General features: G+C 38.2%; 1 protein-coding gene across 2 annotated transcripts in view; it reads right to left on the bottom strand.

Annotated features, from left to right (window-relative positions):
* The window catches only part of col17a1 (collagen, type XVII, alpha 1), a 43,624-nt gene continuing 20,677 nt past the window's right edge, over nucleotides 1–22,947 (bottom strand). For both annotated transcript variants that reach the window (XM_031905873.1, XM_031905874.1), the window contains exons 22-55: nucleotides 22,883–22,945; nucleotides 21,511–21,615; nucleotides 21,294–21,356; nucleotides 21,101–21,136; nucleotides 20,439–20,492; nucleotides 19,625–19,660; nucleotides 19,473–19,508; nucleotides 18,837–18,899; nucleotides 17,392–17,427; nucleotides 16,281–16,352; nucleotides 15,359–15,385; nucleotides 14,965–15,000; nucleotides 14,465–14,500; nucleotides 13,860–13,937; nucleotides 13,273–13,308; nucleotides 13,116–13,175; nucleotides 12,916–12,996; nucleotides 11,994–12,071; nucleotides 11,559–11,639; nucleotides 10,441–10,509; nucleotides 9,802–9,855; nucleotides 9,617–9,694; nucleotides 8,138–8,185; nucleotides 7,888–8,028; nucleotides 7,205–7,321; nucleotides 6,088–6,171; nucleotides 5,580–5,678; nucleotides 4,428–4,592; nucleotides 3,934–4,089; nucleotides 3,481–3,729; nucleotides 3,022–3,174; nucleotides 2,849–2,920; nucleotides 1,800–1,862; nucleotides 1–1,133 (exon numbers count right to left, since the gene is read on the bottom strand). In XM_031905873.1, the coding sequence (XP_031761733.1) occupies nucleotides 1,084–1,133; nucleotides 1,800–1,862; nucleotides 2,849–2,920; nucleotides 3,022–3,174; nucleotides 3,481–3,729; nucleotides 3,934–4,089; nucleotides 4,428–4,592; nucleotides 5,580–5,678; nucleotides 6,088–6,171; nucleotides 7,205–7,321; nucleotides 7,888–8,028; nucleotides 8,138–8,185; nucleotides 9,617–9,694; nucleotides 9,802–9,855; nucleotides 10,441–10,509; nucleotides 11,559–11,639; nucleotides 11,994–12,071; nucleotides 12,916–12,996; nucleotides 13,116–13,175; nucleotides 13,273–13,308; nucleotides 13,860–13,937; nucleotides 14,465–14,500; nucleotides 14,965–15,000; nucleotides 15,359–15,385; nucleotides 16,281–16,352; nucleotides 17,392–17,427; nucleotides 18,837–18,899; nucleotides 19,473–19,508; nucleotides 19,625–19,660; nucleotides 20,439–20,492; nucleotides 21,101–21,136; nucleotides 21,294–21,356; nucleotides 21,511–21,615; nucleotides 22,883–22,945 (2,675 nt within the window). In that variant the 3' untranslated portion in view covers nucleotides 1–1,083. The remainder of the gene's footprint in view (nucleotides 1,134–1,799; nucleotides 1,863–2,848; nucleotides 2,921–3,021; nucleotides 3,175–3,480; nucleotides 3,730–3,933; nucleotides 4,090–4,427; nucleotides 4,593–5,579; nucleotides 5,679–6,087; nucleotides 6,172–7,204; nucleotides 7,322–7,887; nucleotides 8,029–8,137; nucleotides 8,186–9,616; nucleotides 9,695–9,801; nucleotides 9,856–10,440; nucleotides 10,510–11,558; nucleotides 11,640–11,993; nucleotides 12,072–12,915; nucleotides 12,997–13,115; nucleotides 13,176–13,272; nucleotides 13,309–13,859; nucleotides 13,938–14,464; nucleotides 14,501–14,964; nucleotides 15,001–15,358; nucleotides 15,386–16,280; nucleotides 16,353–17,391; nucleotides 17,428–18,836; nucleotides 18,900–19,472; nucleotides 19,509–19,624; nucleotides 19,661–20,438; nucleotides 20,493–21,100; nucleotides 21,137–21,293; nucleotides 21,357–21,510; nucleotides 21,616–22,882; nucleotides 22,946–22,947) is intronic.

The raw sequence follows: 22,947 nt of genomic DNA, 5'->3' as shown, positions 1-22,947 counted from the left end.
TATTGTAAAGGGTTTTTTTTAATTCAAAATATTAATTAAACAAACAAGAAACGCCTACAGACAACAGTAAATTATTTTAAAAATATCAATATATTTAAAATGTACAATGTTGAAAAAAAGGACGACTCAAACAAAACATTATTTAGGCCAGGTACTAATGTAGAAACTAGTAGAAAATTCTTTTTCCAGCTAGATGGTGGTCGGTGGTCAGTCGAAACCAGGTCCGGACTGGCAATTTATGGATTCTGGCAAATGCCAGAGGGGCTGCTGTAAGATGCCATAGACAGTCACTATTTATTGGGCTGGGGGGGCTGTTTGGGCCTCTGTGTACTTGGATTGCCAGGGCCTTTGCCAGTCCGGACCTGGTTGAAAGCATTTTGAGGCCTTGCAAGCCCATTTTCCCCTCTAAACAATAAGCATATGTCCCATTTACTGTTGTTTGGTGTGGCCTGCCTTCTGAAGCTCAACGCTAGGGAAGAGTGAAGCACGCTCTCATCAGAAAAGGAAGGAGGGTATTTTAAATTTTAAACTATAGCCCACCTAGTTCAATGGTATTATAGTTACACTTACTTTATAGACATATCAGGCAGCAGTACCAATAGATGCAGATCTAATAGTGTACTAGTGTTCTAATGGGGCCTTTGTGGGGTAATATTCCAGCATACATGTCTAGGGGGCCTGATGTGCACTTTTCTTCTCCCCTTGTTGCTGCTAAAGACCTAAAATTGTATAAATGGCCCTGGGGTTTAATAGTATACAGCCCAAAAAAGCACCTAAAAATACATTTCAAAGAATACTTTGTCAGTTGTTTCTAAATTATAATATTATTTACATGTGTTGGTTGGTAAAGGCAATGTTGAAATGCTTAGTTCACATATTTAATAGCAGGGCTGCAAATTCAGTACAACAAGAATCAATACAAGCGAACATAAATTATTGTCTGATGCTTCAAATGTTGGTGAGCATTGGCCGCCGGCTTCTATTTACAGGCCTGTGGGGCAGTGAGCGAGGTGCTCCTTGTACATCTCAAAGGCTACAATGACGTGAAGCAAAAGAGTCTTTGGAATTAATGGGGGTTTCATGTCAAACACCGACGCTTCTTCTTTTGCGCTTTCCCACGTAAAATGTGTCCCCTAAAATGAAGGCGATAACGTGAACATCTCTTGGTTTGAAGATTGTTAATAGGCAGTAGAGCAATGGCCCTAAGGAGCTCTGCCTGATCATCTAAAGTTATTGTAGACTTTTAGAATTGTAAAATGGAAGAGAGAATTACATTGGTCTGGCAGAGTATCAATGCATTTCCTGGAGGGAAAAATCTCTTATGAACCCCAATCTAAGATGATTATCCTATACCAGTTTCCAAACTGTAGGGCTGGCCCCCCTAGAGGGGTTTAAATTTAATTCAAGGGGGGCTGAGCCAGATGGGAGTTGGGGAAAATGGAAATTTCCTCTTCTTGATACTGCTGAAAACTCAGCCCAAAGATCAGTAAGGGTGAGATTTGGGGTGCACGTTTGCATATTATCGATACTATGACTGAATGGTTTATACAGTAGTGTTTCCATCTGTCTGTAGCTTTGTTGTGAGCTAAAGAAGCCCAGACAAAATATTGCACCCTAAAGAAGTCAGCAAACGACTTCCCCATGCCCTTTCTTATTTCCCCTATATGTCAATATACCACCTATAGGACACTATATGTCCATTGTACTTTCTACCCTCTGGTGTTGATACAAATGCCCTCTCTACCCTTATGCTTGGCATAAGAAAACATGTTAAGAAGAGTTTCTAGACAATAACCTACCTTTCTCCCCTTTGTGCCCTATTGGTCCTGGCTCACCAGTATATCCTGTTGGTCCTCTGTCACCTGTACAAATAAAGTAGCAACCAATTCATTATCTGGTTTTGTTATATCACAGGGGAAATATGCAAGCATAATTTGTTGACATTAACTTTATGTTTTAATGAGAAATCAGCTTTCTAAATTGTTTGTTCACTGTATCCATTTTAAAAAATGAATCTCACTGCTATAAAAGTCCTTTATAATGTTTTGGTTCAGCCTTACTCTCTGTAGTTACTGCCCATTAATGTGCTGTTCCCAGACTCAGTACAAACACATATTCCATAAATCTCCAGTGGGAGAAAATAAGCTTAAACTAAAACCTCAGTCGTATCAAGCTTAAGAAGGGACAGAATACCCCCTTTATCAACACGAGTTCAGTGTATGGGGCATGTGCTCTTTGTCTATTGTTTTAATTAAGAAATATCTATTTTTTGTTATTTTTTTCATGAAACAGGGTAAATTCAACAGAGAAGCCTCTGCATAATGAGTTGTTCTTTATCTTACAGCCTAACAGGCTGCAGACGTGGAAGGGGGTGGGTTGTTTATACAGAGGTCCTCTCAGTGGACTGTTGATTGGTTTTGAATGAGCACACAGAAAGCACATATTTCAAACTTTAGATGTTGCCCTGTTTAGTGCAAGAAATTACAAAAAAACACCCAGATTTTTTAAAAACAATAGCTAAATAGCATTGTTAGCACAAGCCCTCTTCCTTATCTTGTCCCCCGGCTGCCTCCTTTCCACCCATTCAACTTTTGGCCATAGCCTCTTTTGCCATTTCAGTTTTGATGTCTATGCTCCCTTGAATATGCGCATTAAGCCCATCAAACAAACAGACCAGTGCAATTTAGGAAATTATAACTACAGATTACCTGGCCAAATATGTTTACAGAAGTCAAATGTAGAGTGTGGCTGTAGAATATTTCAACATAATCAGTATTCAGAATCTTTTCCCTGTAATTACTGCAAGTTGTCCTACATAGTGGGTTCAGTTACGACAACTGTTGCTTACCTTTGGCTCCTGGGAATCCTCTTTCACCTTTCTGTCCTGTAAGACCAGGGGGTCCCTGAATTGTGCCATGAGCTGGAAAGTAAAACACTGGCTATCAGCATATACGTCTTTTGCTTTAAAGTATCCATCACAGGCATCAAGCTCAGATCTATGTATGTTTGTGGGTTGGTTACCTCTGAAAAGTTCCATGAGATCAGTAGTTATGTTTGCATGGGTTGCATATACTTGGCAGATTCCAGGTGGTCCTTGAGGTCCTGGAGGTCCTTGGGGTCCTGCAACATTGCCTCTTGCAATGTTGTATGACACCTCCGCAAGAAGTCCTTGACCTAAACATGATACATTTGGAATTAAGAAATGCAATGAAGAAGTAATGGCACAATTTAATTACACACAAACCTTACAACTCTTACCACTGGCTCTGGAGGTTTTTAGGAAATAAACTCAACTTACTTGCCTGAGATCAGTCTATATAAATCTGTCATAGCTACAACTATATGCTATGCATTGACTGTCTTCTGCCCCTTTTCTCTATTTGGAGAATACTTTATCTACCCATAATCAAGAATAACAGGCCTATAACCAAGTGCCAGTGAAAGCACAGAAAGATAAATTATGCCTATCCCAAAACCTACTCTGGATTTTTTCTGTCACACGATTTGCGACTTCATCATAATCCAGCAGGAAGGATGAATCTGAGGATGAGCCAAAAGAACTTCCAGATGACTGGGATGATCCAGAAGAGATTGAGTAACCGGATGAGAGTGAAGACCCAGATGATGGGGAAATGATGCCACTATCTCCCTTTGGTCCACGCAATCCTTGGGGTCCAGGAGGGCCTGGCGGACCTGCTGGTCCACTGATATATCTACGTATATTGTCACCTAAAAGGAAAATCATAAAGCTCAAGTCAACAATGTAATGGTGTCCAGCTTCCAAACAGCAGAAATGTGTTTGCAGCAGCAAAAAATAGGTTGAGGTGCCACACTACTTTATATGTATCTGTGGAAAATATTCAACATTTACTCCATATTTATGTGATTTTATTAAGACAGTTCCCACATAAAGGAATGAAAAAGTGCACATACTTGTCAGGTATTCAATAAGCTCAGTCCGTAAGCGATCACTACTGTAGGCATTCTCGGCATAAGAAACCAAGCCGCCCCCACCACCAGGTGATCCCGGCGATCCCGGTGGTCCTGGGGGACCTGGTGGTCCTGGAGGTCCTGAAATGTATCCAACACCTGGAAAAAAAGGTTTGCCTTAAGATTTTTAATAAATTACCTTCACAGGTAGGTTTGTACTACGTATATTTTTCGTTGTGTGTTTCAGACACAAGCGTTTCTTGCTATTGCAGTCTTGTTGTGGGGTCCAGTTGTTGGACTACAACTCTGGGAGCCGCCCCCATCTTGCTGTAGCCCCCTTATTCAATCATACATGCTTCCCTACACCTTTCCTACTTGCAAATGATGCTCTGTGGGCATCCAATCTTGGTGGGGCAGTGGAGCTTATTCTGTTATTCTAGTTTTACAATTTTTTTTAACCAAATATGAACATTTCACTATAGAAAAAATGTACTCACTTTGCAAATATGATGAAATTTCTTCTACACCAAAACTAGTTCTGCTTGTTTCAGGATTTCCTGGCGGTCCCATAGGCCCAGGTGGACCTGGTGAACCAACACGACCTGGACGTCCTGGTTGGCCTGGTGGCCCAGGTGGGCCAACAATTCCTCTGAACTCAGAATCTATGGGTTTAAAAAAAGACAAAATGAAAAATACCAGAGATGCAATTTGATTGACAACATGTTAAATTGACTAAACTTATTTCAGAGTCCCATTAGAGGAGACTCCCAATTAATTATTAGAGGTTACTGTCTGTTTCACATGCTCCATGAACAACTATAGGGCAGATTTATCAAAATGTGAGAGTTCACCACAATCAAATTCACCCACTTTCTATTCATTCCTACAGGATTTTTAGAAGTGTATTTATCGGTTGGTGAACTCTCACTCTAAATTTCACCCATTAATAAATATAATACCATAGGAATAAATAGAAAGTTGGTGAATTTTTTTGTGGTCAGCTCTAATCTTACATTTTGATAAAACTGCCCCTGTGTGTGAGCCATGTGTGCATAATCCCTGTTTCTAACATTGTTATTGGGGGTGGTGTAGACCTTCAGGATTTTTACTCTCACCATTATTCTTTTGTGACTCTTTTATGGTATTATTACCACCCTGTCATAACATATCATGTGACTGTAGTTTTTAGTAGGTCATGAGCAGTGTCGGACTGGCCCACCAGGAACCAGGAAAACTCCCGGTGGGCCCAGGTGTCAGTGGACCCTCTTGCTTCTATCTATTTAGCCAATTTCATGGTCATTCCCTATTTCTGTATGGGAACATGGAAGCGTCATAGATGGAAGAATAGAGTATAGTATGTAGAGAAAAGAGACTAGGATAATAGAGAGTTTGAGGGAGGAGAGGAGTGAAAGTTTTGAGAGTGGGCCAGCGTTTTCTGGAGGGCCCCTGCCATCTCAGTCTGACACTGATCATGAAAATATGAATATAATGTTAAATGCAAACTATAAACTTTCCTTTTCCTTCTAAGATTTTTCATTTTACTTCAAAACAGACATTATTTATAACCACAGACAAAGATATTGTATGGTAATTGTGTCTCATTTATGGCTCTATGGTATTTAAAACAACATCAAGAAGAATGTCCTTACTTTCAAGCAAAGCTGTTATATCGCCATAACCAGATCCTGGCAATCCTGGTTGGCCTGGTGGACCTGGAGGCCCAGGAACACCAATCTGTAATCCAGAGCCTAGAAATGGAAAACATTAGTATTAAATCCAAAGAGTTTAGGGATAGGGAGGAATATTATTTAATCCCAAAGGAAAACAAACACCTCCAAGTGAAGCTTACAGGAAGTGTATTGTATTGGACACTACCACCCAAAGTATGGAGATTTTGCCAAGATCTGACTGTGTGTTTTAAGGGCCTGCTTTGTTTCCCAGTAGGCATATTCTACATTACACACAATCCAAATATAATTATGTATTTATCCTATATTGTTGTGTTCACAATGAATCCCATCACTGTTTTTATAGAGTTCTAAGCATTGCTCCCTTTTATGCTTTATAGTTCATTGTTATTGTAACAATGTTAAAAGGGATAATGATGAGTTATTTAAAGCTATTCAAAGTTCTTTTAACGACAGAGGTTTAACCTACTCCTTAACACTGAGAGGATTTCATCATAGGTGACCCTTGGACCGACAAATCCTTGCCCGCCGTCCGATGAAGTAAGGCCAGATCCTACAAAAACAGTTGTCTTAGTTACATTGCTGCAGTAAAGGCATTGCAAATAATACATCATGGAAAAGAAAGATGCTCAGGTTAATTTAAGGCTTAATTGGTAAATACACACGCACAGTCACTATCTATTCTCATATGTGATGTGGCCCTGTTACACACTTCATGCTATATCCAATTTAATTTATCTCTCAATATCCGTAAATTATAGTTCCCTTATAAGCTAAACCTTTATAATGATGGAAATATGTTCAGTTTGCCTCTGTGCCTATGATTAAGTGCCCCGAACGCACGAAACGCGTCAGGCCTTTGTTTTTAAACATGATGGAATAAAGTTTGAGTTTTTACAAGATCCCTCAGAGTCCGGAAATGCTTGTTGTCCTTTTGAAAATCTGTGCGAAGTTGGCCTAGAATACGAATAAAACAACCAGCTTTGGTGTTGTTTTCTGTGGGCGGAGCATTAAGATAAATATGCCTCCGCCCATTCCCATTTTCCGTGATAGAGGTGCTTTGATACTGCGGATTATAAGCAAATGCCTTCTCTACTGTTGCCAGAAACTTGGCCTGTGTGGGCCTTAGTATGTGATCAGGATATTCATTTGTACTAAAATCAAGTTGGTATATAAGATATCATTGCAGTATTTATCATTTATACTTAGATTTAGATAGAATTCTTCCATATATCTTCAAAGATAAAGCTTTGAAAGCAAATTTATTGGCTCATTTAATGTGGATGTATGTATTAGTGGATTTCCAGCAAAGTTCACATAAAATGCTTCCATTGAAGCACTCAATTTGTTCTCATGTGTAGCTGGATCTTAGCATCAACATTGAACCAGTTCCAGTAGGCTGGAAAGAGGCTTATAATTAAAATATTTACAAAATAAAGAATGACGGGCAGTTAAAAAATGTCTTACAATGAGTTACTCTGTAACAAAATAAAAGCCAATATAAAGGTGAATTTCCCCTTGGTGTGCAGATACACAGAGCCATACCCCATGTAAGCTGCAAGATGCATATAGAAGTCAGTTCTAACCTCGAATGTAGCTCATGACACGGCTGGCCAATTCAGCATAGTCTACATCTTGCCCACTGTCTCCCTTAGGCCCTGGAGGTCCTTGAGGTCCAATCAAGTAAGTTCTGACATTTTCACCTATAAAGAAAGGATTTTCAGTTAATATCAAACAACATCTGGAGACCATAATAGAGCAAGATATTTCAAGCTCCCCTCGAAAAAAAAAATAGTCATTTACTGGACTGTTTCTCAGACGCACAATGGAAGGAAGCTCATTGGGTTGATTTATGGATGCAAGTGCAATGTGCAAAGTCCAAAAATGCAGACAATTTGCCATTTAAAAAAAAAAAATAAATAATAATAATAATAATTCTTGTATAATTATAAGTGACTGCTAAGTAGAAAATGCTGCATCTTGCTCACAATTTACCAATGCATACCGGCAAATTGCACATAAGTTGTATATGTTTTGCTGGCAACAATGTGCTTTTATTCGAAAATGAGCCAATGAGAACCATATGCTAAATGCCTAAGTATCTTTTTGTTTCACCAAATATAAAGGAGACCATTTTCAAGTAAAATATCGGGATACTTTGGAATACTGTATATCTCTCAAAAATAACATTTCTGCAGTCATATGTGAGCAGGTTAGACCTCTACTAAGGTCAGTGTTGAATTATGTTTTCTTTAGTGCTTTTTCTTACTTTGAAGATACTGAGCAATATATTGCTGGACTTCTTCAGCAACTCGCCCACTGCTATCAGAAGAGCCTGGTGGACCAGGGGGACCAGGAGGACCAGGAGGGCCAGGGAGTCCTTGTCCAGGTCTTCCACCGCCAGGAGGTCCTAAAAATATCATGAATAAATGAAATGTGATAATGGACCTATGCTCTGTTGTATTATCAAAATACAAAATGTAACTGTTGATATGAAATGCAAGTGAATTTGTCCTCACCTCGTGAACTTCCTGGGATGCCAGGAGCACCTGGGATACCAGCTTCACCTGCAAAGTACATGGATATTTACATGGAGTGCACATGCATGTACATGTAGCACACCAGTGTCTAGAAGACCTAAATGTGCTGAAAAATAATAACATGGAACTCTCATGGAGGGTACATGGTCATAAAACATTCAGAGACTCCTTAAGCTACAGTAGCTGCTTGCTGACACACATGATGTAGTACACCCAAAATCTTCATAATGTCATTGTGTCATTTCCACCCTGCCCATCCAACATTGGCAACATTGACATTCTTGTATATACAGTAGTGTCCTGATCAGTGCACTTTCATTATATCAAGATATGAAACTACTGCAAACAACACCGAAGGCATAAATCTGCTGGGGTTCTAAGCTAAAGCTTAATGTATAATGTACACAAAGTACATCAGTGATAGGGTTTAAATAGCTTAATGCTGAATTTACACAATTTTGTTTTCAATCATGAAGGCCTGTGAATGTGTTACTTCAATTGTTATGATTATCCTCACTATCTTGTCTGTGTCCAAGTTGCTTTTGGCCTTGATTATCTCAGCTAATATTCAAGGCTAAGAGATCATAATAAAGCTTCAGCAGCTAATTAAATAATTTCTGTATTTCTACTAATAATTGCAATGTACCCACCCATGATACGTAAGCATAATGGGATGTGTTTTTCTATCTACTATATAAGTAATATCAAAACAAAATAAAGTCGTACTTGTTTGCAATACACATACTGGTTGTATCGTTTGTACAAGTACCCTGATCAGCGCACATGCGCAGATGATATCAGATGTTTCGCCGACGCACAGATTAAATCGAACCGGTTCGTGACTGCTTAGATATAGTGCAGAGAAGCACAGACGGAGTTAAAAAGATTAACCCTTACAATCAGTTCTAGGCTAATCTATTAGAACCATAATTCTTGTGCTTGCCATTTAGGGGTCTCAAAGCTAAGAAAGAGATGAACTAGGTTTAAGGACAGTTAGGGTGAAATTTTGGTTTGATTTTTTTTGCCTCTGACACTTTTGGGGAGTAATACACAACCAAACACACATTCAGAACACCTTTGCTTTGGTGGCCCATAGAACTGAAGGCATGGGCCTTTGACAGTCAATGAACCACCATCTGGCCACCATACTTGGTTCCTTTTACCTTTTCTCAGGAAAAAGCTATGCCATTAATGACTGTGCATTATGAGGCCAAAGTTCATTGTGTGAGCAGAACATTCTCTTTCTTCACACTTGTATAAATACATATACGAGGGGGATTGCCACCATCCTGCTTGCATAGAGACATTATCTCCATGCCACTATAGAACATAACCGTCTAGCCGCATATGTAATAAAGGGCATAAAGTGTGCCCTGGAGCAGTAACCCATACCAACCCATCCATTTAGGATTTTTTTCTTGCAAAACCCATAACGGTATAGCTTTGTGCAGCTCTTACCTCTTTCTCCTTGTGGCCCAGGTTGTCCTGGAAATCCTGGTGACCCTGGACTTCCTGGAGGCCCAACAGCAACAGGACCTAAAAATCATTAAAAACCATCAGTAAGAGGATACGAAATAATATAGAATCTTATCTGAGAGTAAATGTGAACTCAAATGGGAATAAAAACATGTTTTGTGACTAACCATCACGACCTGGGGCCCCTGGAAGGCCTGGTTGACCTGGATCACCGGGAATACCTATGAAAATGAAAAGGGCAATATTCAGAGCAGTGGTATCACGCTGAAAAGTTTTGTCATCCAACAAATGCAGTGCAAAGAATTCATGTCCATTAATTCACTGCTGTGTCCTAAAATGTTGTTTCTACATTGTCTATTTTGTAGAGGGCATGAGAAAGCCTTGGGGTTGTGTCTCTATGGACTATTCCATTGGCAACTCTCAGTGCCAGCAATATCAGACCAATTGCTTAGGTTGCTTTGTTGGCAAATTACAAATGGGCCATGAAGGTTTATAATTAACAAAACAGCAGATCTAAGGCCAGGGAAACCAAAACAGGAAGTATTTAACATAAAAATGTCATTAAGTACATAACAATGTATACAATATATGATTTTAGCTGTTAGACCTCAGTCAGACAGAGAAGCAGGAAGTAAATAAGAATTAATTTAATGTGGCATTACCTGGTAGCTGCTGATATTGATGTCATTACATCAGACAATAAATGACTTGGTGGCTATGGTTTTGCCTCAAGGTGACTACATCTGTTTTGCACTTGGGAAACACTGACAGGACAGTAATATTTGTATAGCAGTCATTGTTCTTACCTGGCTCTCCAGTAGATCCTGGCAGCCCAGGAGGACCAGGAGGACCAGGTGGACCAGCGAAAAAGGTTTCTGTTAAAACAATATCTTAGATATAACTGGACATTCCTATATAATATAAATACATATAGCTTCTAGGTGTGCACATCTGAAACATCTAGAGTTTCTGACCCATTGTTATCTGTTACTAGAGAAGAGAAAATTATACTCATGAAAAGTCTGAATCACTTGGGAATCCAAAATATGTATTATAATATTTACTGTATAATCAACTCCTGCTGACACTGCCTTTGTCCTGTAGTTGTTTCAACATCGTGATCTGTTAGAACCTACAAAACTCTAACTCTCTTTTAAAGTCACTAGTGATAATTCCATATATTAGTAGAAAGTAGGAAAGACTGGAATTCCTCCACAATGAATGGGGTCAGCATGTATGATAATGGATGATTATTGTTGTACCAGCAGAGTTGAATTGGGATCCTTCCCATCAGGGTGAAACTAGTTTCCAATATAATACAGGTGCCCTACTAACTGGTATGTACAGTATATGTATATATATATATACAGGGAAGCTAGATCTTCCCTATCATATGACACAGTGATAGTATCTATTGGTCTATAGAAATGGTAGTCTTAGTATTATGTTAAGTATTGTGTCAACTATCCCAAGAACTGTACAGGTGCATTTAAGGTTAAAGCTTACAAAACATATTGTATAAAATGCATCATAAGTGCCTCGTCTATAAATGTAGGTAGAAAATGTATTTCCTTTTTCTCTATAATAAAAAACAGTACCTTGTACTTGATCCCAACTAAGATATAATTAATCCTTATTGGAGGCAAAACAATCCTTTTGGGTTTATTTAATGGAGTAATGGAGATCCAAATTATGGAAAGACCCCTTACTCTGAAGACCCCAGGTCCCAATCATTCTGGTTAAGAGGTCCCATCCCTGTATATCATTTTTGTAAGTACTTCAGTAAGAGATTAGGTTGTCACTATTGTTAGCGTAAAGGTGTTGGGAGAACTTTGTTGAAAGTATCCCCAGATAATTTAAATAGCAGAGACCTTATTTTAACTGCAACTAAAAAGGATATGGCTGCAGTGTAACATATAATTACCTGATGTTGGAACAAATGATCCAGGAAGACCTGGAGGACCTTGTGGACCTGGTGGACCCGGTGGACCTTCTTTTCCATCTCCTAATAAACACAAGTCAGAATACATAGAAAACTAAAGTATCTGTTCCAAAACCAGATGGACACTTTAGACCATTACCTTTGTGCATTAAAATATTTCTGAAATGGTGAAGAATAAAGTCTTCATGTATTCGCCAAATATACTCCACAAACATCTATTCACATCTAGACTTCAGCTTTGGAATGTATTTTGAGAATTCTTCTCCTCATAAACATTATAGGTCATTTCCTTATTATTAGCACTTCCATTTGTATCCAACACAATGCTTTGACATGCACATCTATCTCATCTACAATACTGATTTTAGATTCAATTAAATTTAAGCTGAGTTCAGTAATTTGGAGTCTTGAACGTACCTGCCAAGCCTTGAGGCCCAGGGGGTCCTGGGGGACCTTGCACGCCTGCTTGTCCTGGTGGCCCTTGTATTGAAGGACCTGCAAAATATACAATGGATATTCAGAGACAGTGCTCAAGGTGTACACCTAGATTTACTATAGGTCACCATTTTTTCTGTAAAGAATTTTACTTTTTGAAAAAGCATGTTTTTACTCCATTGACTAAAGTTGGGTATTGCTAAGCTACACCTTCAGCTTCATTTTCTGAGAGCATCATTTCTTATGATGGTGGTCAGGGCCGGATTTGTTTTCGGCGCGCCCCTAGGCCACCCCGTTGAACGGCCCGCGCCCCCCCAATGCGCATGCGCGAATGAGCGAACAACCGCTCGTCTCTCTACCCCGCCCCCCACTGCGCGCCCGCGAGTGCGCATGAGCATACATTTAAAGCCCCATACGGAGCAGTGGGGAGAAGTTCCCACTGCTCCGTATTGAAAAAAACTTTAAAAATTCCATTGCGGCGGGGCGGCATGGCGCCTCTACATTTCTGCCGCCCTAGGCCCGGGCCTTTGTGGCCTCTCCACAAATCCGGGCCTGATTGTGGTCATGGTAAATATGGAATCATGTACAACTACTAGATTGGTGTAGGACAGAGATGTCTGACCTGAAATCCTCCAGCTATCCCAAAACTGGACAACCAATATTAATTTGCAATGTTTTGGATGAAATAAAGCTAAGGGCCAACATGCTAAACTTTACTGATATTTACAGCCTGATGTGTCCATAGTCCCATGGCTCCAATACCAAAGTTCTCTAATAACGTGAGATCCTGAGAAAGGCCTCTCACAAACAAATTCTCATCCAAATCATTGTAATATACCATAACTATATTTCCTTAAAAAAATTGGTAATGCTAGTTGATTAATTACCAAATGTTGGTACTTACCTGCAACACCAGGTATGCCGGGAGAACCAGGGGGACCAGGAGGACCTGGGGGTCCTGGAAGTGTTTGTTGTGCAGCTGAACCTGTGGAAATCATGTTTATTAAAATTAATTAGGATTTTTTGAATTTTTTGTTTACTTACATATTATCTTTCTCTTAGCATTACTCGCTCAGGTACTTCATCGTTTTCATCGTTACTCACTTTCTTGCCTGGAGATTGAAACGCCTGGATCTCCTTGATCTCCCTGAGCTCCTTTTACACCTATTAATCATATGATAATACAAGATGACCAATAAATACTGTAACCAACAGAAATAAAGAACAAATCAAACACTTTGTTTACATAAGTGTTTCTTACCTGGCTGTCCTGGGAGACCGGCTGGCCCAACTGGACCTGGTAAATAAAATTTACAGTTTTAAGACAAAGGATTTACAGTGTGCAAACTACATATTCAGTCATTTGAGATCTCAATCTATTGATGACAATGATTCACATCAGCCGGGAAATATTGTTATGGCGCTAATAGTTGGATGATTGTGCTGGGTAATTAGTAATTACCCAACACAATCATCTACAGGGGACATAAAAGCAAATATTTTGCTTAGAATATAGACAACCATAGATCGGTATAATCAGGAATGTAGAGCACTTAATTAGATTTATGCACAAGTCTTAGCAAAGAAGAATAAATATGCGCTCAAACAACTTCTTGCTAGAAAGTGTCCAGGCACTAATTGAAATACAGCTTGTAAGAATTGCTTCTTGGATGGGTCTTTTAGTTCTTCTCTTGCGAAAAGTTTAAAATCACCTTACAGTACAACCACCTATCACATACTCCTAGACTTAGGCTACATTTTTCACTCCATTAAAAAATATGGAACATAGCTATAATGATGCTTAATATGCCTTGATAGTATTATTTATATATAGATGTATCTACATACCTGGTACACCTGGTGATCCTGGTGGTCCAATAGGTCCTGCTGGTCCAGGAGGTCCAGGAATTGAATATGTATTACCCTCTGAAATGGAAGAAAAAGTACAATATAAACACATGGGATCAGTGCCAATAACCCTTTAGAAGAACCAGGTCACAAGAAAGGCATGACTATTGCATGGTTTTTGTAGAAGGAACTTTAGTGGTCAAGACAAGATAAGATGAAGCCTTCTTGATCGTAAGAATAGGCTCACATAACAGCCAAGTCACAAGGCAGCCTTTTTAGTTTATTAAAATAAAAACTCTTTCATATATTTCGAAACCAGTCCATGCTATTTATTGCAGTCACTTAAGGGAACTATGCACATAATTACCAAAGTCATAATCATAGCTTTTGAATGTATATGAAATTGTTGGTTCTGGGAAACAGTTTAGAAGTTCAGGGTTATCTCTTTATACCTTAATTTGTTGATTCGGAAATAGAGTTTAGATATTTTATTTCCTGCTATTTACATTATATTGCAAATATAATTGGCTAGGTGAACACATTGTTAAAGAAATTTATAGTTTTTTTCCAGTACTAGAAAAGCCACAATAAACTGCACTACATACCTTGAGCAATAACTCTGCCGGGATCGCCAGGATCACCTGTAAGGTAAGATTAGAGAAGCAGTTCAGACAATTTAGTTATTTACTTTTATTTATGTATAAGAGGAAGAACATAAAGTATCCTATGGAAACTTTTGCTTTACCTATGGAGCAGTAAAAGAAAGGTGCAGTGTCTTTGGACAAGGCTTACTTTTAGGATTACCAGACCAAAAGTACATAGGAAGAACATTACTGACTGTAGTTAAACTGCATTATGGATTTTCATACAAATCATGTTACCAAAGAAGCTCAGGGACCTATAAATCAATCAAAGTATACCTTGGTTTGATAATACAAATGTTGGCTTGGTTGGAAACATGCTTTCCTTCTGCACCCCTACAGTGAACTAGCTCATAGCAACGCTACAGCGCACTGAGCTACCAACAACCAATTAGGATATATTTTTTTCAATTTCCAAACACAAGTAGCCTTTGAAATATTTATATATATTATAAATTATCTACCTTTAGGTCCTCCTCTGCCTGGTGTGCCTGGGGGTCCTAAAATGATGAGATAATAGGATTGGTTATTGTATATCCAGAGAAATGATCAGCACAGTGAGTCAAGTCAAGTATTTTCTGATCCAATATAGCAACGCATCCCAATGGCAAAAATACTTCCAGTTGTGTCTATGAGCATCTGTAAACATTACTGAAACAGTTATATAAACAGTATATATATATATATATATATATACAGTCTGAGGAGAGCTGGCACTCACGTTTAGGTATCAAAGGTTCAGGAAATATTCTTTCCTATGCTATATATATATATATATATATATGAGCTGGAAACTCATTGATTAAACATTTGGAGACAGTCTGATTACATTTAATTTTTTAAGAACAAGTAAATTACCTGGTGGGCCTTGTGCTCCAGGAAGTCCTAGAAAAAATGTTAATAGATTAGATTACATTAAGGAATAGAGAGTTTTTAAACCATTAACTATGTTATGGGGTGATATATCAACGATTGAATTTATATGACATGGTGTTCTGTTTCAGTCTTCTTTAAGTAGGACAGAAGGGGCAGGGCACAGAAGAATGTAGATAAATGTACAAAAGGACATAATATGTTATGTAATAATGCAAAGATATTCACATGTATGTATATTACATACATACAGTACGTATATAGCCAGGAACCTTCTGTCCTAAGACTGAGGGCAAAGCTGGCAGTTGTACCTTTTCCCATATAGAGGGCTGACAATGCACTATAAACCATATGTGCAAAGGGGGCAGAATACAATCAGATTATGCAGTATGTCATCCAAAAAGATCTATAGAGCTCTGGGGCCAACAATATCTCGCTGAGGGCCACATCTGGCTTTTGGGTCTCCAGTTGGGCAGCTCAGTTTGAAGGATTGTCCTAAAAGTTATAGCAGATTTTTCCTATCCAAATAACTACAGTTAGTTTATTTACATTACTAAGGGCATATTTATCAAGATATATACTGTAGATATTCCCTCAACCAAGTACATTGTGTAGGTCGTGGAGAAAAGTTTTTTTTTCACTTTTTTCCCCCCTGGTATGTCTCATTTAAATGAAAATAGATTATTAGTTTAGCAGATTCTTATTAGTAAGAGTAAGAATTTATTTGACTTCAGATTGTTAGTAAGACTGACTTTCTTTTACTGAAGAACATTTCCTCACCAGCATCATAAGGCACGGCTTGGTATAACTCTATACAGTATATGTGAGTATATGTGCGTAACTGTATATATTCACTGATGCACTGACAGTCCCTGCTGTGATTTTATTCAATGCTGTTTCTTCTTACCTGGAAGGCCGGGGTCTCCTGAGGAACCAGGGGGTCCTCTTGGTCCTGGTAGGCCAAGAAGTCCTTGTTCACCTGAAAGGGAGACAAACATTATAATGCCCCATGGGATTTATTTAAAGTTCATTGGCTAAAACAACACAATGTCAGAATTTCAGTAATATAACGTTAGCTGAAAATATCCAGAATTTTCCAGATATAAAAAATGCAGTGTATTTATGACACTAACATTAGATGATGGGGCTTCTCTGCAGGTTGGCTGAGCACAACACAAAAAAGAACTGCTGCTTTAACAGCCACATCACTCCCAAGAATTTTGAAAACAACATTTATAAAAATTCTACCTTCTGATTGTACGAAATAGATTCAAAACTAATCTGTAGCTGGTGTGTGTGTGTGTGGGGGGGGGTTGTTTATACAGAGGGCTTCCTGGCAGGCTGCTGATTTGTTTTGATTGCGACTTTACTTTCAGTTTCAGATTATATTTGTGTCGTAGTACTGCACAGGACCATTAGTGTTCAGCCAAAGCAAATCCAAACCCTGGGAGGTAGATCCCTCTTTTGAATTCAAGCTTTTTCTAAATTTGGTCAGATAAAGATCCCCTTAGTGCTCTTACACTTGGCTTGTAAATGAGCCCTAATACATTTTTATACAAACAAATTTGCGTTTGGATTTGGTTCAATTTGCTTTGAGCCAGATCATTTGTATTTTGGAAACTCTATTATATTGTAGTGTCACCCACTGTGACCTACAGCACTTATATTTTCCCATTTGTGTCTGTTAGTTACCCTCCCATATAGATTGTAAGCTCTACGGGGCAGGGACCTCCTTCATCTTGTTTCTGACTCTTATTGCAACTGTACCTTGTATTTATTTGTATTTATTGTTGTACTTTGTATTTATCCATTATCTTTAACCCCCTGTTTGTATTAATGTATTCTACTGTACAGCGCTGCGTACATAAGTAGCACTTTATAAATCAAGATATACATACATACATACATATTAATTCTACAGGCGCATATATTCATCCTTATATATTGTATTAGCAAAGTGACATATTAATGCATGTTATTGATATATATATATTTCGTCCTCATCCATTTATATTTACCTCTTTGACCTTGGATTCCATCTGGGCCTTGTGAACCTATATGAAAGGATCAAATGAAGAATGCATGAGCAGGGAGTGTGGCCTCCAGAAACTCAGATGATGAATGTCTGATAAAAGGGATTTTACTTTATGATAATATTAATAGCTGAAGAACTTCATTATGATGAATATGATTAATAGCTGAACTCCAGGAGCGCTTTTCATCAGGTTTTGTTGGTCACGTTTTATCTGATCCACCACCAACACCAACACCATGCAGCAGCAGCATCCACAGCATATGATTTTGTAGGATCCAAAAAAAATCTGATCTCCAATAGGCTGTAATGTAATGGCAGATCAGATAAAAGGCCACAATCAATCCAAAAAGAATGGTTGATAGGTTTTCACGTGAAATCTCATGGACAAGAGTCAATTTGAGGAGAAAAATGTTTTCTCCAAATTCAGTTCCAGTTTTTTTCCCATAGACTTCAATAGTGTTTTTATGTAAACTTTGAGGTACGTTTTCCTGAATTGAATTGCAACTCAAACTGAATCTCGCCCATAAGTTTTCATGTGATAAATGTTTTTCTCACTGAATTGAATCTGGCCCAATGTTTTCCCAATGTTTCCATGCTTCTACATCCGACAGTCAATGTATTTTAATGAGAGAGAAAAGCCTTTCCGACACCATCAGTTTTTATCTTGTCGGACGCAGACGCAGCGTTCCCTTCCACAGGCGCATTGAGTCGGATGGGAAAAGTTTACACAGTTAGTTTAGTTTACACATCAGATTGTTGTATCAGTCCCATTATGTTGTGACCCATGTGATTATATCCATTTTGTCAGATGCGCTTTGTCGATCTGACATCATCTGACAAAAGCACTTGTGGAGTTTAGCCCTAAAATCAAGTTGTTTATCTGGGATATCCAGTCTGTGGCTCTTCAGTTGCAGCTGATCCCTAGCTCTCAGTATCACATTTTGCCTCTTTACTGATTTCTATAACTCAGGGATCCCCAACCTTTTATACCCATGAGCCACATTTAAATGTAGAATGTGTTGGGGAGCAACACTAGCATGAAAAAGGTTCCTGGGTGCCAATAAGAGCAATAATTGGCTATTTAATAGCCCCTGTGTGGACTGGGAGCCTACAGAAGGCTCTGTTTGGGATTATACTTGGCTTTTATGCAACCAAAACTTGCCTCCTAACCAGAAATTCAAAAATAAGCACCTGCTTTGAGGCCACTGGGAGCAACATCCAAGAGGTTGGGGAGTAACATGTTGCCCAAGAGCCACTGTTTGGGAATCACTGCTATAGATTTATACCCAGCAGTTTAAACAGATACATTAGGTTTTGTAATAAGTACAACGGCCCATTAGAAAGCCAATGCTAGAACGAAAGAAGCCTACTTTGAGACCCCTCAGAATGAACTGAAACCTCCCAAACCTACAGAATAGAAGCTCTCACCTGATGATCCTTTAGGGCCGGGCTCCCCAGTAGGACCTGGTAACCCTCTTGGTCCAGGTTCCCCTGTAAATCAATAAATCAGAATTTAGAATATAATGAAATGATAACAAAAACTGGTACAACTTAGTCCATAAATCAATCTGACATAGTCTTCATAGGAAAATTATGAGAAATGACTGAACGCAGTAAACTGTAGAGCTTTACTTGATGGTTTTCATAAAATCAATTATACAGAGTAAAGATGTGTGTAAAGGTGTGAGTGAGAATGAAGGATTCTAATAAAGAAGACAAAATGGCAGCTGAACAGATAGACATGTAATAGCCAGAGCTACACCATGCCAATAGTTTAGTCCACCATAACAGTTATTTCTTTTACACTACAGAAGAACATAATGGAAAAAGGATAAAATGAAGGTGTTAAAATATCAGTCTTGTGTACATTAACTTTAATATTAATATGAAAATGAAGGCCGATATGTGCACAATATGTATGATTAGCAGCAATTTCCTTAGTAATTTAATTAGACCTGGGAAAGTAGATCCATTCTGCTATATTTCTGTTGAGATGACACAGATTCTTTGCTACCAGTGTATTTGTATTAAGTTAAGATATGAACACCACACATTTAAACTCACCTGTAAGGCCTCGAGATCCCTTTTCACCTTGGTCGCCTTAAAGCAAGCACAATTGTGTTCAGTATAAATGACTAAATACCAAGACATACACATACTAGTGTTAAATAAATTATGATTTTACATTAAACCGGCAGAGAGCCCAGGGGCCATACCTTTAACTCCAGGGGGTCCAACTCCTCCTTTGTCACCTTAACAAAATAGATAAATATAAATACAATACAATACATATACAGGTTTTATATATATATATATATATATATATCGAATCAAGGGTGGCACACCGCTTCAATCCTTGTCCCAGGTGCACGGTAAAAGAGTTTAAATAACAGTGCAAAGCAATGGCTGTTCATGTATTTTTCAATATATAATTGATTGTTTGCAATAGATCCGGTGTTGCTGGTCTTTTTTTCAATATATATATATATATATATATATATATATATATATATATAAATATATATATACGTTCCAAAGATTAGGTACCGCTCACACAGGACTTAAGGGTCATTTTAGTATTTTTATTTATGTGTACAAATCACTAACGTTTTGGCTGCAACACCAGCCTTTATCAACTTTGATAAAGGCTGGTGTTGCAGCCGAAACATTAGTGATTTGTACACATAAATAAAAATACTAAAATGACCCTTAAGTCCTGTGTGAGCGGTACCTAATCTTTGGAACGTGTCTACTTCAATCCTTTATAGACTGCACCCAGGCGAGATATATCGACTAGACATGAGTGCTGGCTTCCTATGCTGTTTATATATATATATATATATATATATATATATATATATATATATATATATAAAAGCTTTGCTAATGTTTGTTTGTCTACAGTGCCACCTAGTGCAGTTCATATTCAGTGTTCACCTATGGAAGTCAATATAATAGTTCCATTGCTCTTTCTGGATATTGTTTCACATGCAGTTTGCAGTTCATTTTAGAATTAGCATCAAGTCATACCTTTAGGTCCTGGCAACCCTGCTTCGCCTCGGAAACCTTGAATTCCGGGTGTTCCTATTGGAAAAAATAATTGCGTATTTTATAACTGGAAACATTGCTTGGCTGCATGAGTGGTCAGAGAACATATCTGGCCTTGCATTCTATTACCAACCAAGGGTAGGAACCAATACATTTGTAAGCCAGGAGGGAAATAATAGGACCCACAGTTTTGTAGCTTCTGGCTTTTCTTCCCCTAGTTTGTGCAAACATTTAACAGATACTTTGCTGATGTTAAATGTAGAATCTTTAGAAATAAATGAAGGAACTGGTCTGGTCCCCATCTGTTGAACAGAATTTATGTGCTGGAACTGTTTATCACATTGAGTTTTTGCAGTACCCCCTCTGCCAGCTGTAGACTCCTTTCAGTGTTTTTTGCAGACCTCCTTGTGTACATGTTTACACAAAAGAAGACAAGAAATCCTGTGTTTCTTTTGATAGAGGACTTAGTACAGCTTTTCTGTGAGTGCTTATGGCTGTATTTACATAGACCTTTCTGATAAAGCTTATTTTGTTTTTACCTTTCCTTCTCCTTTAAAGAGCTTCACAAGGACCAGGGGCCCAAGAGGGTTTAGTTATGCCACTAAATCAAACAAATGTAAAGAAGCTAAAAACTCAATACAAACCTGGAACTCCTGGGGAACCCTGAAGACCCATAGCACCTACAGGCAGAAAAGAAATATTTAAGTTCTTACTAAAAAGAAATGAGAACAGTTTCTAGTCTGTTTTTTGATTAGATAAGTTTATAGAACAGGAACAATGATACATCTAAACTGATTTACTTGCTGCTCTCATTAAATTTGAATTTGGGGATTTTACCTTTAAGTCCTATTTGACCTGGCAAGCCTGGCTGTCCTGATTGTCCTGGTTCACCTGCTATGCCTAAAATGAAAAACATCACAGTAATTAAAGAACAACTGCCCCTTCTATAGTAAATATGGAGGCCATACCATGTATATTATTTACAGCCAAATGTATGTGTATATATGGAATACAGTTTATTTATTTTGATTCTATAAGGTCATCAAGACATTACCTCTGTCCCCTTTTTCTCCAGTTCCTGGTGGACCAGGATCACCACGAGGTCCAGGTAACCCTTCTCTTCCTCTTTGCCCAGACGGGCCTTCCACGCCAGTGTCACCTAAAGGGAGGAGGAGATTTATTAATGCTTCAAAGATGCAAAAAGGGAGAACTATTATTAACAGGCGACAGTTGATCCTAATATCATACAGGTATAGGACCCATTATCCAGAATGCTCGGGCCAAGGGTATTCCAGATAAGGGGTCTTTCTGTAATTTGGATCTCTATACATTAAGTCTGCTAAAAAATCAATAAAACATTAATGAAACCCAATAGGATTGTTTTGCCTCCAATAAGGATTAATTATATCTTAGTTGGGATCAAGTACAGGTACTGTTTTATTATTACAGAGAAAAGGGAATCATTTAACTATTAAATAAACCCAATAGGGCTGTTCTGCCCCCAATAAGGGGTAATTATATCTTAGTTGGGATCAAGTACAGGTACTGTTTTATTATTACAGAGAAAAGGGAATCATTTAACTATTAAATAAACCCAATAGGGCTGTTCTGCCCCCAATAAGGGGTAATTATATCTTAGTTGGGATCAAGTACAGGTACTGTTTTATTATTACAGAGAAAAGGGAATCATTTAACTATTAAATAAACCCAATAGGACTGTTCTGCCCCCAATAAGGGGTAATTATATCTTAGTTGGGATCAAGTACAGGTACTGTTTTATTATTACAGAGAAAAGGGAATCATTTAACCATTAAATAAACCCAATAGGGCTGTTCTGCCCCCAATAAGGGGTAATTATATCTTAGTTGGGATCAAGTACAGGTACTGTTTTATTATTACAGAGAAAAGGGAATCATTTAACCATTAAATAAACCCAATAGGGCTGTTCTGCCCCAATAAGGGGTAATTATATCTTAGTTGGGATCAAGTACAGGTACTGTTTTATTATTACAGAGAAAAGGGAATCATTTAACCATTAAATAAACCCAATAGGGCTGTTCTGCCCCCAATAAGGGGTAATTATATCTTAGTTGGGATCAAGTACAAGGTACTGTTTTATTATTACAGAGAAAAGGGGATCATTTAACCATTAAATAAACCCAATAGGGCTGTTCTGCCCCCAATAAGGGGTAATTATATCTTAGTTGGGATCAAGTACAAGGTACTGTTTTATTATTACAGAGAAAAAGGAAATCAGTTTTAAAATTCTGAATTATTTGATTAAAATGGAGCCTATGGGAGAAGGGCTTTCCATAATTCGGAGCTTTCTGCATAACAGGTTTCTGTATTGATTTTCAGAGATAAGGCAAGCACAATTGCAGGTACAACACATCCCTTTACATGAGCCCAAAATCACTTTTACTAACCAGCATTGCCTTTCTGTCCTTTTGGCCCTTCAGCTCCAGTGTGGCCAATGAGACCTGGTGCACCT

Source organism: Xenopus tropicalis, chromosome 7, assembly GCF_000004195.4.
Source record: "Xenopus tropicalis strain Nigerian chromosome 7, UCB_Xtro_10.0, whole genome shotgun sequence".
NCBI classification, from domain to species: domain Eukaryota; kingdom Metazoa; phylum Chordata; class Amphibia; order Anura; family Pipidae; genus Xenopus; species Xenopus tropicalis.
The sequence above is the reverse complement of the archived record's forward strand: the minus strand, read 5'-3'. Positions and strand labels throughout refer to the sequence as shown.